The sequence below is a fragment of the Salvelinus namaycush genome, chromosome 8 (assembly GCF_016432855.1).
Source record: "Salvelinus namaycush isolate Seneca chromosome 8, SaNama_1.0, whole genome shotgun sequence".
Taxonomy (NCBI): Eukaryota; Metazoa; Chordata; class Actinopteri; order Salmoniformes; family Salmonidae; genus Salvelinus; species Salvelinus namaycush.
The window spans coordinates 22,306,506-22,323,729 of NC_052314.1; the positions used below are offsets into that span (position 1 = coordinate 22,306,506).

Here is a 17,224-nt window from a genome sequence, read left to right on the forward strand (position 1 = left end):
CAGGTGCAGTAATCTGTGAGCTACTCTGACAGCTGGTGCTTAAAGCTAGTGAGGGAGATAAGTGTTTCCAGTTTCAGAGATTTTTGTAGTTCGTTCCAGTCATTGGCAGCAGAGAACTGGAAGGAGAGACGGCCAAAAGAGGAATTAGCTTTGGGGGTGAACTGAGAGATATACCTGCTGGAGTGCGTGCTACAGGTGGGTGCTGCTATGGAGACCAGCGAGCTGAGATAAGGGGGGACTTTACCTAGTAGGGTCTTGTAGATGACCTGGAGCCAGTGGGTTTGGCGACAAGTATGAAGCGAGGGCCAGCCAATGAGAGCATACAGGTCGCAGTGGTGGGTAGTATATGGGGCTTTGGTGACAAAACGGATGGCACTGTGATAGACTGCATCCAATTTATTGAGTAGGGTATTGGAGGCTATTTTGTAAATGACATCGCCGAAGTCGAGGATCGGTAGGATGGTCAGTTTTACGAGGGTATGTTTGGCAGCATGCGTGAAGGATGCTTTGTTGCGAAATAGGAAGCCAATTCTAGATTTAACTTTGGATTGGAGATCTTTGATGTGAGTCTGGAAGGAGAGTTTACAGTCTAACCAGACACCTAGGTATTTGTAGTTGTCCACATATTCTAAGTCAGAACCGTCCAGAGTAGTGATGCTGGACGGGCGGGCGGACAGGTGCAGGCAGCGATCGGTTGAAGAGCATGCATTTAGTTTTACTTGTATTTAAGAGCAGTTGGAGGCCACGGAAGGAGAGTTGTATGGCATTGAAGCTCGTCTGGAGGGTTGTTAACCCTCCCGTGGTCCGCGTGACCCAGGCAGCCACTAGCGAGGTGTATGTTATTGTGTGTACTGTGTGAGTTGAGGGCTCCCCCTCTGCGCTCTGCGCTGGGGGTCAGAGTGACCCAGGCAGCCAGCCAGCCAGCAGGCAGCCACTAGCGAGGTGTATGTTATTGTGTGTACTGTGTGAGTTGAGGGCTCCCCCTCTGCGCTCTGCGCTGGGGGTCAGAGTGACCCAGGCAGCCAGCCAGCCAGCAGGGAGCCAGCAGGGAGCCAGCAGGGAGCGGCGCATACTATTGTGTGTACTGTGTTGGGGGCTCCCCATCTGCGCTCTGCGCTGGGGGTCAGAGTGACCCAGGCAGGGCTACACACGTCCAGACATGCCCCACTGTGTGTGCAAGAGGACAGCCCAGTGGTGCACGGGTGAACTGCACACACGGCTACACACGCCCAGGGGGCGTAAGCTGGCCGTAGAGAGGATACTAATATTGTCAGCGGCACACAAAGTCATCGTTACCCCCGTGCCGCGTGCTCTCCCCCGCCTCTGCTCAGTGGACCCGATCAGTGGACCCGATCAGTGGACCCAATCAGTGGACCCGAGCAGCCATGACCGTGCGTTTCACCGCAGCGCAGGTCCTAGAACAGATCTTTTTCAGCTTCGACCAAGAAGACTACTCCGATTCCGAGGAGGAGAAAGAGGTTTCGGAAAACGAAGACGGGGAGGAATACGACCCCGAGCGTGAGGCCGACCAGGCGTCTTCGCGCTCTTCGGAGGAAGACCCCGAGGAAGCCCCCGAGGACGAAGGCGAGGCCGAACGCGAGGCCGAACGCGAGGACGAAGGCGAGAACGAACGCGAGGCCGAACGCGAGGACGAAGGCGAGAACGAGCGCGAGGCCGAAGGCGAAGAAGAGATCGCCTCGGCCGTAGGCCAAAGGGAGACGCCATTGCTGTCGAAAAACGGCAAAATCAAACGGTCCCCCGTGGCCTATGGCCGCCGCCGCAGGGCCCGCGCGATCTGCCACGCCGGGCCGGACGAGACTCCAGGCCCCACGGCCTATGCCGTGAGTCACGCCCGCGACTTCGTGTCCGTCTTCCGCCTGTTCGTCACACCGGCGATAGAAAGGATAATTCTGGACATGACGAATCTGCACGGGGTGAGAAAATACGGCGACGGCTGGCGAGCCATGGACGCCACCGACCTGCGCGCCTACGTAGGGCTGCTGATCCTAGCGGGCGTCTACAGGTCCCGAGGCGAGGCCGCGGCCAGCCTGTGGGACGCCGAGAGCGGCAGGACCGTGTTCCGAGCCACCATGCCGCTCAAGGTCTTTCACAGGTACTCGAGGCTGCTGCGATTCGACGATCGCCAGTCGAGACCCGCGAGGCTCGCCACGGACAAACTCGCAGCCATAAGAGAGGTCTGGGACCTGTGGGAGGCGCGCCTGCCTGCCCTCTACAACCCGGGGCCTGACGTGACGGTGGACGAGCAACTGGTCCCGTTCAGAGGTACTGTGCGCGTGTGCTCGTGTGCGTGTGTGCGTGTGTGCGTGTGTGCGTAGAGAGAGCTAGTATATGTGTAACGTAGCACTCATTGGCCCCCATGAGCCGGTAATGACGCCAATCCCTTCTCCCCTCGCCAAAGGCCGCTGTCCTTTCTGTCAGTACATTCCCAGAAAGCCGGCGAAATACGGCATCAAGTCGTGGGTGGCCTGCGACGCCAAGTCCAGCTACACTTGGAAGATGCAAGTGTACACCGGTAAGGCGGCCAGCGGAGGCCCCGAGAAGAACCAGGGGATGCGCGTCGTTCTCGATCTGACAAAGGGACTGAGCGGTCGCAACGTCACGTGTGACAATTTCTTCACCTCCTACGAACTGGGACAGCGGCTCCTCGAGAGGAACCTCACCATGGTGGGCACGGTGAGAAAGAACAAGGCCGAGCTCCCGCCCGCGCTGCTCGAGTCCAAGGGCAGACAGGTTCTGTCCTCCAGGTTTGCTTTCACGCCCACCGCCACTCTAGTGTCCTACCTAGCAAAGAAAAACAAGAACGTGCTACTTTTGAGCACGCTGCACACAGAGGCCGACATTAGCGATCGCCACGACAGGAAGCCGGCCGTCATCCTAGACTACAACTGCAACAAGGGCGGCGTGGACAACCTAGACAAGGTGGTCGGCACCTACAGCTGCAGACGGATGACTGCCCGCTGGCCCCTGGTCGTCTTCCACAACATCCTCGACGTGTCCTGCTACAACGCCTTTGTCATATGGCGAGAGATCAAGCCTGACTGGATGCCTCGGAAGCGGAACAAGCGCAGGGTGTTCCTCGAGCAGCTGGGTAAGGCACTTGTGAAGCCGCTGATCCAAAGAAGGCAGCATCTCCCCCGCACCGAAGCGGCGTCAGCACTTGTCAAAGTCCTACAGAGGAGGACTCGGGGTCTAGACACAATACGAGGACGACGGGAGGGTTAACACAGTGTCCAAAGAAGGGCCAGAAGTATACAGAATGGTGTCGTCTGCGTAGAGGTGGATCAGAGACTCACCAGCAGCAAGAGCGACATCACTGATGTATACAGAGAAGAGAGTCGGCCCAAGAATTGAACCCTGTGGCACCCCCATAGAGACCGCCAGAGGCCCGGACAACAGGCCCTACGATTTGACACACTGAACTCTATCAGAGAAGTAGTTGGTGAACCAGACGAGGCAATCATTTGAGAAACCAAGGCTATTGAGTCTGCCGATGAGGATGTGGTGATTGACAGAGTCGAAAGCCTTGGCCAGGTCAATGAAGACGGCTGCACAGTATTGTTTCTTATCGATGGCGGTTAAGATATCGTTTAGGACCTTGAGCGTGGCTGAGGTGCACCCATGACCAGCTCTGAAACCAGATTGCATAAGCGGAGAAGGTGCGGTGGGATTCGAAATGGTCGGTGATCTGTTTGTTGACTTGGCTTTCAAAGACCTTAGAAAGGTAGGGTAGGATAGATATAGGTCTGTAGCAGTTTGGGTCAAGTGTCCCCCCCTTTGAAGAGGGGGATGACCGCAGCTGCTTTCCAATCTTTGGCAATCTCAGACGACACGAAAGAGAGGTTGAACAGGCTAGTAATAGGGGTTGCAACAATTTCGGCAGATAATTTAAAAAAGAAAGGGTCCAGATTGTCTAGCCCGGCTGATTTGTAGGGGTCCAGATTTTGCAGCTCTTTCAGAACATCAGCTGACTGGATTTGGGAGAAGGAGAAATGGGGAAGGCTTGGGCGAGTTGCTGTGGGGGGTGCAGTGCTGTTGACCAGGGTAGGGGTAGCCAGGTGGAAAGCATGGCCAGCCGTAGAAAAATGCTTATTGAAATTCTCAATTATAGTGGATTTATCGGTGGTGACAGAGATTCCTATCCTCAGTGCAGTGGGCAGCTGGGAGGAGGTGCTCTTACTATCCATGGACTTTACAGCATGTCCCAGTTTAGGTCACCTAGCAGCACGAGCTCTGAAGATAGATGGGGGGCAATCAGTTCACATATGGTGTCCAGAGCACAGCTGGGGGCAGAGGGTGGTCTATAGCAGGCGGCAACGGTGAGAGACTTGTTTTTAGAGAGGTGGATTTTTAAAAGTAGAAGTTCAAATTGTTTGGGTACAGACCTGGATAGTAGGACAGAACTCTGCAGGCTATCTCTGCAGTAGATTGCAACACCGCCCCCTTTGGCCGTTCTATCTTGGCTGAAAATGTTGTAGTTAGGGATGGAGATTTCAGAGTTTTTGGTGGTCTTCCTAAGCCAGGATTCAGACATGGCTAGGACATCTGAGTTGGCAGAGTGTGCTAAAGCAGTGAATTAAACAAACTTAGGGAGGAGGCTTCTAATGTTAACATGCATGAAACCAAGGCTATTACGGTTACAGAAGTCATCAAAAGAGAGTGCCTGGGGAATAGGAGTGGAGCTAGGCACTGCAGGGCTTGGATTCACTTCTACATCGCCAGAGGAACAGAGGAGGAGTAGGATAAGGGTACGGCTAAAAGCTATGAGAATTGGTCGTCTAGGACGTCCGGAACAGAGAGTAAAAGGAGCAGGTTTCTGGGGGCGATAAAATAGCTTCAAGGTATAATGTACAGACAAAGGTATGGTAGGATGTGAATGGAGGTAAACCTAGGCATTGAGTGATGATGAGAGAGATATTGTCTCTAGAAACATCATTGAAAGCAGGTGATGTCATCGCATGTGTGGGTGGTGGAACTGAAAGGTTGGATAAGGTATAATGAGCAGGGCTAGAGGCTCTACCGTGAAATAAGCCAATAAACACTAACCGAACAGCAATGGACAAGGCATATTGACATTAAGGAGAGGCATGCTTAGCCCGAGTGATCATAAGGGTCCAGTGAGTAGTGAGGTTGGTTGGGGTCACGGCGATTCAGACAGCTAGCCGGGCCATGGGTAGCAAGCTGGCAGAAGATGGAGGTCTGTTTTTAGCCACCTCGTGCGTTTCCGTCGGTAGATTAGTGGGGTGCCGTGTGGTAGAGGGGACCAATCCAATTGGCAAAATAGTTATAGTTATAGTGGCCCAAGAAAATTGTCTGATAGACCTATTCAGATAGCAGCCGATAAGACAGCTAACGATTAGCGGGCCGCAGATGGGCGTTCGGGTTACGTCGCGGCGGAGGGGCCAGTTGGATAACTCCCTCGGGCAGATAACGTTGGTAGTCCAGTCGTGAAGGCCTGGTGGGGCTCCGCATTGGCAGTAAAACGGGTCCGGACAGGTGATTGTAGCCCAGGAGTGGCTGATGGAACTCTTCAGCTGGCTAGCTCCGGAATAATTGATGTTTGCTCCGGGACCGACGTTAGCCAATAGTCACTCGGATAGCAGCTAGCTAGCTGCAAGATCCAGGTGTAAATGTCCAGAGCTTGGGGTAGAAATCCGGGGATATGGAAAGAAAATAGGCTAACTTCTGGCTAACTTCTGGCTAACTTCTGGCTAGCTTCTGTTGTGGATTTCAGATTTGAGGTGAATAAAACATTTTTTTTTTTATTGGTGAGGCGGGTTGCAGGAGAGTGTTTTGAAGTTGAGTTTTTAGAAAAAAATATATAAAAAAGATATGCGAAGAAAAGATGTAAATATATATATATACACGGGACACGACAAGACGAGGACAAAGGACGTTTGACTGCTTTGCCATCTTGGATAATGAATACTTCTCTGCAGATCCTCTCAAGCTCTGTCAGGTTGGATGGGGAGCATAGCTGGACAGCTTTTTTCAGGTCTCTCCAGAGATGTTCGATCTCTGGCTGGGCCACTCAAGAACATTCATAAACTGTCCTGTTGGAAAATGAACTTTCGCCCCAGTCTGAGGTCCTGAGCACTCTGGAGCAGGTTTTCATCAAGGATCTCTCTTTACTTTGCTCCGTTGATCCTTTCCTCGATCCTAACTAGTCTCCTACTCCCTGCCACTGAAAATCATTCCCACAGCATGATGCTGCCACCACCATGCTTCACTGTAGGGATGGTGCCAGGTTTCCTCCAGACGTGACGCTTGGCATTCAGGCAAAAGAGTTCAATCTTGGTTTCATCAGACCAGAGAATATTGTTTCTCATTGTCTGAGAGTAGTTTGGGTGCCTTTTGGTAAACTCCATGCGGCCTGGGACCAAGGCAATTCTCCCCTAGGAAGAGTCTTGGTGGTTCCAAACTCCTTCCGTTTAAAAATGATGGAGGTCACTGTGTTCTTGGGAACAAAAATGTTTTGGTAACCTTCCCCATATCTGTGCCTCGACACAATCCTGTCTCTGAGCTCTATGCACAATTCCTTCGACCTCCTGGCTTGGTTTTTGCTCTGACATGCACTGTCAACTGTGGGACCTTTCCAAATCATGTCCAATCAATTGAATTTACCACAGGTGGACTCCAATCAGGTTGTAGAAACATCTCAAGGATGATCAATGGAAACAGGATGCACCTGAGCTCAATTTCGAGTCTCATAGCAAAGGGTCTGAATACTTATGTAAATAAGGTATTTCAGTTTTTTATTTGTAATAAATTTGCAAAAATGTCTAAAAACCTGTTTTCCCTTTGTCATTATGTTTTTTTTATTTTTTATTTTTTTTATTTAACCTTTATTTAACCAGGAAGGGCTCATTGAGATTTAAAATCTCTTTTTCAAGAAGAGTCCTGGCCAAGATAGGCAGCACCAAGTCATTACAAAAATTAGACAAACAACATGAAAAACTACAAGTAATCTAGTAAAAACCATAGAATTCACAAGAGTATAACAAAAATCAAAAACAGCAAATTAAAAACATTGACAGGTCAGGGAATCAGTCTCAAGATCATTCATCAGTGATTTATAAATACCAATCGGGACAAGTTCTTCCAGTTTAAAAGTATTTTGTAAGGCGTTCCAAGACGATGGCGCAGAGTACATAAAAGCCCTTTTACCAAATTAAGTAAATTTGGAACAGTTAGCAGGATAAAGTCCAGCAAATGAAGAGAGTACCCACCACATTTCTGAACAATAAAAATGCCCAAATAAAAAGGTAGTAAACCCAAAATGGCTTTATAAATAAAAGTATACCAGTGACTGAGCCTACGAGTGACTAGAGAAGGCCAGCCAACCATGGTATACAAAGTGCAGTGGTGCGTAAGGGTTTTGCAGTTTAAAATAAATCTCAAAGTGCCATGGTAAAGGGTGTCAATTGATCTCAAACACTGAGCGGAAGCATTCATATATAAAATATCCCATTAGTCTAGTAAAGGCATAAATGTAGCTGATACTAGCCTCCTTCTGGCTTCAAAAGAAAAACAGGCCTTATTCCTAAAATAAAATCCCAATTTCAGCTTCAATTTTTTTGTAAGTTGTTGAATATGCAATTTAAAAGAGAGGCCGTCATCGATTAAAATTCCAAGATATTTATATGAGGTGCCAACCTCAATCTCCTTGCCCTGACAGGTAGTAATAGGTGAAAGGTTCAGAGATCTATTTCTTGCTTTAGAAAACACCATTAGTTTAGTTTTGTCAGTATTGAGGATAAGCTTCAATTGACACAAGGTATGTTGAACAGTATAAAAAGCAGTTTGCAAGTTCTGGAAAGCTTTTGTAAGAGACGATGCACAACAGTAAATAACAGTATCATCAGCATAAAAATTAAGTTGCGCATTTTGGAAATTTTTTGTCTAAATCATTTATATAAATAGTGAATAAGAGAGGACCAAGTACGGAGCCTTGGGGCACACCATTAAAGACAGACAATTTAACAGACATAAGCCCATCAAATTGAGTGCACTGAGTTCTATCAGACAGATAGTTAGCAAACCATGCAACTGCATGCTCTGAAAGACCTACACTCTACAATCTCTGCCTTACTATAGCATGATCAACTGTATCAAAAGCCTTAGAGAGATCAATAAAAGGTGAGACACAGTGCTGTTTTTTGTCAAGGGCTTCAGTGATATCATTTAAAATGTGTAGATATTACGTGGTATTATGTGTATTATGTTATTATGTAGGTATTATGTGTAGATTGATGAAGGGGGAAAGAAATGTAATCAATTTTAGAATAAGGCTGTAACTTAACAAAATGTGGAAAAAGTCAAGGGGTCTGAATATATACAGTACCAGTCAAAAGTTTGTACACATCTACTCAATCAAGGGTTTTTCTTTATTTTTACTATTTTCTACATTGTATGACAATAGTAAAGACATCAAAACTATGAAATAACACATATGGAATCATGTAGTAAGCAAAAAAAGTGTTAAACAAATATATTTCATATTTGATATTCTTCAAAGTAGCCACCCTTTGCCTTTGTAACAGTATTGCTTCCGTCCCGCTCCTCGCCTCGAACCAGGGACCCTCTGCACACATCGACAACAGTCACCCTCGAAGCATCGTTACCCATCGCTCCACAAAAGCGTCGGCCCTTGCAGAGCAAGGGGAACAACTACTTCAAGGTCTCAGAGCGAGTGACGTCACCGATAATAACACTATTAGCGCGCACCGCTAACTAGCTAGCCATTTCACATCGGTTACACCTTGATGACAACTTTGCACACTCTTGGCATTCTCTCAACCAGCTTCACCTGGAATGCTTTTCCAACAGTCTTGAAGGAGTTCCCACGTATGCTGAGCACTTGTTGGCTGATTTTCCTTCCCTCTGCGGTCCAGCTCATCCCAAAACATCTCAATTGGGTTGAGGTCAGGTGATTGTGGAGGCCAGGTCATCTGATGCAGCGCTCCATTACTCTCCTTCGTGGTCAAATAGCCCTTACAAAGTATGGAGTTGTGTTGGGTCATTGTCCTGTTGAAAAACAAATGATAATCCCACTAAGCGCAAACCAGATGGGAGGGCGTATCGATACAGAATGCTGTGGTAGCCATGCTGGTTAAGTGTGCCTTGAATTCAAAATAAATCACTGACAGAGTGAACAGCAAAGCACCCCCACACCATCACATCTCCTCCTCCATGCTTCACGGTAGGATCCACACATGCGGAGATCATCCGTTCACCTACCGTGCTTCTACACCTGCATTGCTTGCTGTTTGGGGTTTTAGGCTGGGTTTCTGTACAGCACTTCGAGATATTAGCTGATGTACGAAGGGCTATATAAAATAAACTTGATTTGATTTGAAACTTGATACTCTGCATCTCACAAAGACACGGCGGTTGGAACCAAAAATCGCAAATTTGGACTCATCAGACCAATGGAGAGATTTCCACCGGTCTAATGTCCATTGCTTGTGTTTCTTGGCCCAAGCAAGTTTCTTATTATTATTGGTGTACTTTAGTAGTGGTTTCTTTGCAGCAATTCGAACCATGAAGACCTGATTCACACATTCTCCTCTGAACAGTTGATGTTGAGATGGGCTGCAATTTCTGAGGCTGGTAACTCTAATGAACTTATCCTCTGCAGCAGAAGTAACTCTGTGTCTTCCTTTCCTGTAGCGGTCCTCATGAGAGCCAGTTTCATCATAGCGCTTGATGGTTTTTGCAACTGCACTTGAAGAAATTGTCAAAGTTCTTGAAATTTTCCGAATTGACTGACCTTCATGTCTTAAAGTATTGATGGAGTGTCGTTTCTCTTTGCTTATTTGAGCTTTTCTTGACATATTATGGACTTGGTCTTTTACCAAATAGGGCTATCTTCTGTTTACCACCCCATACCTTGTCACAACACAACTGATTGGCTCAAAGGTATTAAGAAGGAAAGAAATTCCACAAATTAACTTTTAACAAGGCACACCTGTTAGTTGAAATGCATTCCAGGTGACTACCTCATGGAGCTGGTTGAGAGAATGCATCTCAAATATAAAACATATTTTGATTTGTTTAACACTTTTTGCTTACTACATGATTCCATATGTGTTATTTTATCGTTTCGATATCTTCACTGTTATTGTCCAAACTTTTGACTGGTACTGTGTTTATATATATATAACATTTATCCAACCCAAACAGGTCCAAATGGCAATGCTTGTTGCCCTTCTGTAAGAGAAAGAAAACGTCGGGATGCAACTGGGTACTGTTAGCTATCAAGTTGACCACCAGGTGGTACTGTTGTAAAGAAAATAGAGGATGGACAAATAGAGACGGACGTCACACAGGAGCTGCCAAGTTTAGTTGTTATAACCAGTTTAGTTGAAGGTAAACGCAAGTAAACGCAGTTTACTCACTTTTTTTGCCCAACAGTTTACCCACCTTTCGCAGAAAAAATGCATTGAAATATAGGACGCGTTACTTTTTTCACCGTGACTAGCGATAAGAGTTAGTTTACCCACCATTCTTTTTACAGCAGAAGCCGCTGCCAGACAAGTTCTGGAATCATGACAACAAAAAATGTTTTACTTGTCTGCATTCAACTTGATGATGAAGATGGAGGATGACAGGCCAAATCCGATACAGCATTGGGTACACTAGGTACGACATCACTGTCTGCTTCACTAAAGTTTGAGAGGTCACAGAGTACTCAAACATAATGCATCAAAACTAGGTCAAGACATAAATGTGACTTTATTTAATTGATATAAAAAAAGAAAAGCGAGAAAACTTCCAGTGACACAGTGTATGTAGGCTATATGCATTGAACTGCATTCTCAGATCTGATGTTTTCTGCCCACTCCTGGATTTACTCTCCTCTCACTTGCACAGCTGAGAGAACTGCAGACACCAGTTAGTCACATAGGCTGTATACAGGGATGAATCCCAAATCAATAACCTGCTCCCTTTTTTCTGCCGTTGTTGAGTACCCCTTGCTGATCTGAAAGGATTGCATGTGTTTGAGCAATATGGTAGTAGCTCCACCTAAGCCTGCTAGAAGGCCAGGTGGAGTGTCTGACATTGGGCTTACCTACCTGGAGTTTACACCTATCAAATTCTGTACCATCGAAGGGAGTGATTCAACAATGGCAGGGCAAAGGTATGCAGTTACCTATTGAATATGGGCCCAGATATGGAGTAATGTAGCTGCCCAAATTACAAAGAGGTCTCTCACATATATACTTGAACTTGAACTGAGTGACTGGCTGGTCATCTCCCTAAAAGCTTACAGGGCTGTTTTGAAATTTCAGCCTGTTTAGGTGGGATTACGTTTTGGCCTTCCATGGTGACATCATCATGAGATAAATTAGTTAATAGACCAATAAGAAAGAGAGTCCCAAACCTCTCTGCCAATAACAAATCATTTTCAGGATTCCCCTCCCAACTCAGACCACTCCCAGACAGTCCTAGCAGAATTCTTGCTTGAGATATTGCTCTATGCTAAGAAGTTCTTCTTGTTTCTTTTTGACCAATTTAGTTGTAAACAATTACAGTAAGGTACTTAATTGTTACCCAGAAATGATCTGATATTGAGATAAGAACGGCTGCATTGGACCTTAAACCATTGTAGCGTAACTGTTCTGCTAAACGGTTTCACAGAGCTTTCAGCTCTGGCTAACGATGATCAGATGTAATCAAGTTTATTTTTTATATAGCCCTTCGTACATCAGCTAATATCTCGAAGTGCTGTACAGAAACCCAGCCTAAAACCCCAAACAGCAAGCAAGACAAGTTTAATCAAGCCATGTCTATAATAAAACAAAAGTCTACAATGTTTACATAATTGCTGTTTGAGGTATGGTTTGACACCGAGTATCATTGTATGCACTTTAAAACATTGTACATTGTATAAAAGCAAATGAAAAAACAGATAATAGCAAATAAAAAAGGGAACATTTAATTGGGTCAAGATGTAGGCCTATGAAACATATTGGAATTGTTTGTCATCGAATATAGCCTAAGTCTATTGAACATTTATTCTTATTTTGTACATATATCAATGGACAGATATGAATTCAAATGAATTAATCTAATAACAGAGGTCATGTATTTCCAGTTAAATTAAAGCTATCAAAGCCATGCAATGTGGAATAAGGGGCCTCTCAAAAGGTGTTGGGTTTCGTTTTCCGTTTGGCATTATGAAGGCACACTGTCAAATACTTTGTTTACTCTGTTATACAGTATTTGTCTGGCGTGAGTAAACACTTCGATTCCGGCGAGCAAGAGAGATTATGTTTCTACAGCATCATATTCCAAGTGTTGTGGACTTTTAATTCCTAAATGAATGTGTGCTTTGCCAGTTCCCTGTGTTTTTCCGTTTCCAAAGACTGAGTCTATAAGTCTATACGATTATTATAAACGAATAAAGGGAAAATGGAGAATGACAATATTGTATTGATGAGACAAGACAAGTTTCTGCGCGATAAAAGTTAAGAATACATATTCTTATAAACACTATATAATTACTGCAAATAATAGGCTAATAACAACTAATAGCAATAGCCTAATATTAAGTGTGTGCGTGTGTGCGCACGTGTGCGCGTTCGTGTGTGAAAATAAATGCTATATTAGTGCCTAGAAAGAATTGGAAATCATTTTGTATAAAATAACATTTATTTCCAGCAATTCCACATGTGACGGTACAGCTTGTGACAGAAAACCAATAGACTTTTCAGGACAAAAAATGCAATTTCACAAAATAGAGAAGAACGGTTGTAGCTGATAAATGCTGGGTCAAGTACACAGGTAAAGTCAACTGTAATATAATAATCTTATATAATCAAATTCAATATACACTGTACTGTTGGAGAAACAATAAAAACTAAGTCAGAAAAGGAATGCCAATACATCAATAGTTTTACAATTAAGCTTCCGTTTTTAAATGTTCAACGTCAGTAATTTACACGTTATGGTAATAATTTAAGACAGCCCGCTTAAACGTTTTTTTAAGCATGGATGTATGCTACTAAAAAAGAGTGAGCAATAATTCGTTAGTAAGGTTGGATGTTTTCTTCCAGAAAATAATTACTCGGAATGAAAAGGTAGAAGTAACAATTGCACCAGGATCATCAAACAACCCACTTGGGTTGGGACGCAAACACTTTTTCAATATCGAAACCATACAATTTACAGGAATCATATCGAAGTTAGAATTTGTATCTTCTCCGTATATGCACTCGATTATAATGCGACTGCATACATTATGGTGTGATGAATAGTTTGCCTGTCCGTTTTTAGGGAATTGCAACCCCTTTAAGTAATATTTTCAGACAAAATAGTTTGACTAGATATTTTCAGGTTACACACTTGGCGGGGGATTTATAGCAATACATATGTATAAGGAATAATAGTCTATCTCTAAGAAAACAAAGTTATATATAAGTGAGCTTGGTTTCCGATGCCATTTTGGGCAAGTAAACCGACTAAAAGCAAAGCATTATGTACAGCAGTGCAATAGCCAAACACGTTACTGATCTCTCCATAACATTCAACACTTGTGGCTACAAATACAGTGTCCCTCTCTGAATGTGTCCACTTGAATCATAGTCCCAACAGGACTGCGTTCATGACACATTGTACATTCTCAGTCTCACGGTTTGTCTGTGTTGTTGTTGCCGAGGGGCCTGTACAGCCCATTGGTGTACCCCTGGTCCTTGTGCAAGAGTGTCCTGTCCCGTATGAGGTCACTGAATGCGTAGTCCATGGGCGGCCTGAAGCCCAGAGTTGGCATCAACCCCGTGGTGGAGTAGGGTGTCATGAAGGTGAGCCCTCTGCTGTGGGCCGAGTAGGCCAGGCGCAAGGGGTTTAGTCCTAGATGAGTGCTCAGGGGGTAGGTGCTGGGATCAGCGCCAAAGTGTGGCGCGTTTGGCTGCAGTGGAGAGAAGGCGGAGCGGTTGCTCAGCGTCATGGCTCCCGGTAACATGGGCCTTGGAGTGGAGGAGAGGGGAGGCTGTGCGCTCTGGAGTATGCGTTCTGCTGTCCACACCTGCTCCGGGGCCTTGGCTTGTCCACTGTTGTTGAGAATTTGCTCGATGGCCTGCACCACGTCTTTCCCGCAGCCTTGTAGAACCAATTCCAGAACACTGCGCTTGTGGCTGGGGAACACTCTGGTCAATATATCGATTGGGTTCATTTGCCTGGAGGCGGCCGATGATGGGGAGGGTTCTTGATCATCTTTGTCGGTCTCCGAACCCGAGTCAGAACCTAGGGGGCTAATCGAACCCGGGGTGTCCTCTCCGTCTTTCAGAGCCTTGGAGACAGGAGAGCTGATGAACGACTCTCCGTCTCCATTCTCAGAGCCAGAGCCATGACGCGCGTCTGGGGAGGAGATCCCGGGTTCGCTGTCAGTGGAAACCGATTTGCCCACCGTCTGCTGCTGGGTCACTGATGCCGACATTTGGGACTTCGGAAACAATTCATACTTCTGCATGCTTAAATCTGAAATAGATACATGAAAAACGAATCGATGAGATGTTGTCACTCAAATTAAAGAGGCGCCTAATAGGCTACGTTTGATATTGTTACCATTACCAAAATAGTCACATTAATTTGACAGTTTGGTAAATTAAATGCCAATTTGTCCTCTTCACATCAGAACATTATTTCTCTATCAGTGTCCTTTATTTCAAAGTTGCCGTTAGCAAAGCACATGCTTATGCACAGGATTTACGCACAAAACAACCTGACCAACCTTCCACCAATATTTAGGCCTATTCGTGTTTATGAACAGGCTGATCTGAGCAGGATAATCTATAAATCCACTCACCTGAGTTACTTTCGTTGTTGACAGAACCAAAGAGCTCATAATTCTGACGAGGTGGTATAATGCCGTTGGCGGCCGCCAGAGCTAGCCCTTCTGCTGTCCCATACAGGAGCTGCAGCTCCCGGGCTTCGTTCTCCTCCTGAGCTTGTTGTCGACGGAGAGCCACTTGTGCGGCCATGACGCGCTGTCTCTCGGCGATTAGGGTGCATTTGGCGCACATACAGTCCTTCCAGCGGCAATAACGTTTATGGCCCTTCAGCGCAGATACCACGCCATGATTCCTGCAGCGGGCGCACTTCGGGGTGCGAGGATACTTCTCCGTTGTGCGATATAGCATCGGACCACGCAGGAGGCTACTGGCCATGGAGACGGGGATGTTGACAGACCCTCCGGCTCCAGGGTGGACCTGAGATCCTGACGGCGCCGTGGAGAGCTCTGGTCTCAGATCCATGTCCTGTCGCTGACCAATATCTACGATCAATTGGAAAAAAGTAACGCGATGGTGTATCGATGATTGTTCACAACAGCTGAATAGTTTTCAACATATCTGCACAACTTATTAAGAAATCTTCTACCGGTGTTTTCTGTCCATTGAAGAGAACGGAATGTAGCCTTACCTAAAGCTTCACCAAGATAAATGACCTGTTTGTCAATTTAGCTAATAAGGTATAAAAACGCCGTGCAACCTGTCAATACTTGATCTCTGCAACAATCTATACAGAAATTTAAACGTCATTTACGAGGAGAAATCCAAGAGACTTGCAGAAATGAGTGCTCTCCCCTGTTTAACTTAATTTCACCAAAAGGAGCCGAGGTTGCTATACTCGCACCAGCGTGAGACACTAACTTACTCAAGAGATTGCCACTAGATACAGATCCCCTCTCTCTCCATTGTTGCTCCTACGTTTTCATTAGACAAATTTGACAACAATGTGGCGCCTGTCATTGGCCAAACGGGGAAGGTGCAATCTGATTGGCTTGTCCCTTTTTCAACTGTGTCCACCAGAGTTCTTTCTCAAATAACAAGTGTTTAGAATCTGAATGGGATCCTGCAGAGCTAAAATACATTATTTTTAACTAACTCGAATTTCAAAGCAAATGGAACTAGATTTTCAATTAAGTCATATTTATTATGGGAAATTTGGGAAATAGATTCCCAAGATCAAATGAAATGCACTTTTCTCAATATTGACATTTTCAGGCAATAATTCGATAGGCCTAGGCTATCTGAAGTTTATCTATATTAATTTGCTTGATTAATTTTCATGATGTTGTGCATCACGTGTCTTACTTGTATAAAAAGCCGTTATTGATCCTTCAATTTTATTTACACCTTTTTCGAGACAGACAATAATTAAAGTCTCACTGACGTCACTGCCCTTTTAATTCTGTCAAATCACAAGGTAAGTGACATTTACATATTGATTCAAATAGACTAGCCTATGCTATGCAATTGCTGGTAGAATGTTGTGCATGGAGTTGGAAAATAACGTCTTTATCATGTAAATAAAAATGATAAAATGAGGTTGCCTTATTATAAACCCAACTTTTTATAATAACAATAGTAACGTATTTGTTTTACAATAGTAACGTAGTAAGTGTTTTCATTGTACAATGATAGGCCTAATCCAGATTATAACACTATTTTATTGCTACTCATGGACATGCATTATGCGATTCATTTGAGGCAAACCGGACCCTTAGCTACATCCATACGCTACTTATTTTATTATGTCAAAACAAAATACAACAAAAACGTTTCAGTGTGGTTATATTTAGGAAAACAATATCTAGGCCTATAGAAGACCATATTGTCTACAAGTATATCCCAAAGCAGTAAATATTCTTTATGTCCTCAGCAAACAATGAACCAACATAATTTTCGTTTCATTTGAAAGTTTTTTATTTTTATTATTATGAATATTTTTTATAATAATGATATTTTTGTTTTGTTTTTACAATATTTCAATTCAAGCACATAGCTACCAAATACCTTCAACATACATAAATCAAATGGTGAAAAAACGATGAACCCTTTCTGAGTTCATAGGCTAAACAAATCCTTTTACAACGAGCTCGAAATTTGAAGACCGCATGTTTTAAATTTGTGCATATGCCTACCCTATATTTTCTGCAATCAAGATGATTTCTATTTGCTATTAGTCATAGATGTTGATAACAAAAGTGTTTTCATTGTTTCATTCATATTATATGACTATTTTTAGATTGAATCATTTAAAACGACACTGACAATGCGATAATCAATAAATCATTGTTTACACAAATTAAGTGATAATGCAGTAACTTTATTACGATTATTAGGATTATAATGATTACTATTATTACACATTTTCTGAGCCTTTACTCAAAAAAGTTGCAATAATTCAATATGACTAATGA

General features: G+C 44.6%; 2 protein-coding genes across 2 annotated transcripts in view; one reads left to right on the plus strand and one right to left on the minus strand.

Moving 5' to 3' along the window:
* Window positions 1-3,243, plus strand: part of LOC120052068 (piggyBac transposable element-derived protein 4-like) — a 54,998-nt gene extending 51,755 nt beyond the window's left edge. Inside the window, exons 4-6 of the mRNA XM_038998929.1 lie at window positions 1,009-1,122; window positions 1,332-2,283; window positions 2,420-3,243. Coding sequence (XP_038854857.1) covers window positions 1,009-1,122; window positions 1,332-2,283; window positions 2,420-3,243 — 1,890 coding nt within the window. The remainder of the gene's footprint in view (window positions 1-1,008; window positions 1,123-1,331; window positions 2,284-2,419) is intronic.
* A 10,408-nt stretch (window positions 3,244-13,651) lies between these two features.
* On the minus strand, window positions 13,652-15,275 carry LOC120051833 (doublesex- and mab-3-related transcription factor A2-like). Its single transcript, XM_038998715.1, has 2 exons — window positions 14,828-15,275; window positions 13,652-14,499 (listed from the first exon to the last, which is right to left on the minus strand). The coding sequence occupies exons 1-2, from the start codon at window positions 15,273-15,275 to the stop codon at window positions 13,652-13,654; spliced, it is 1,296 nt and encodes a 431-aa protein (XP_038854643.1).
* Window positions 15,276-17,224: the final 1,949 nt, after the last annotated feature.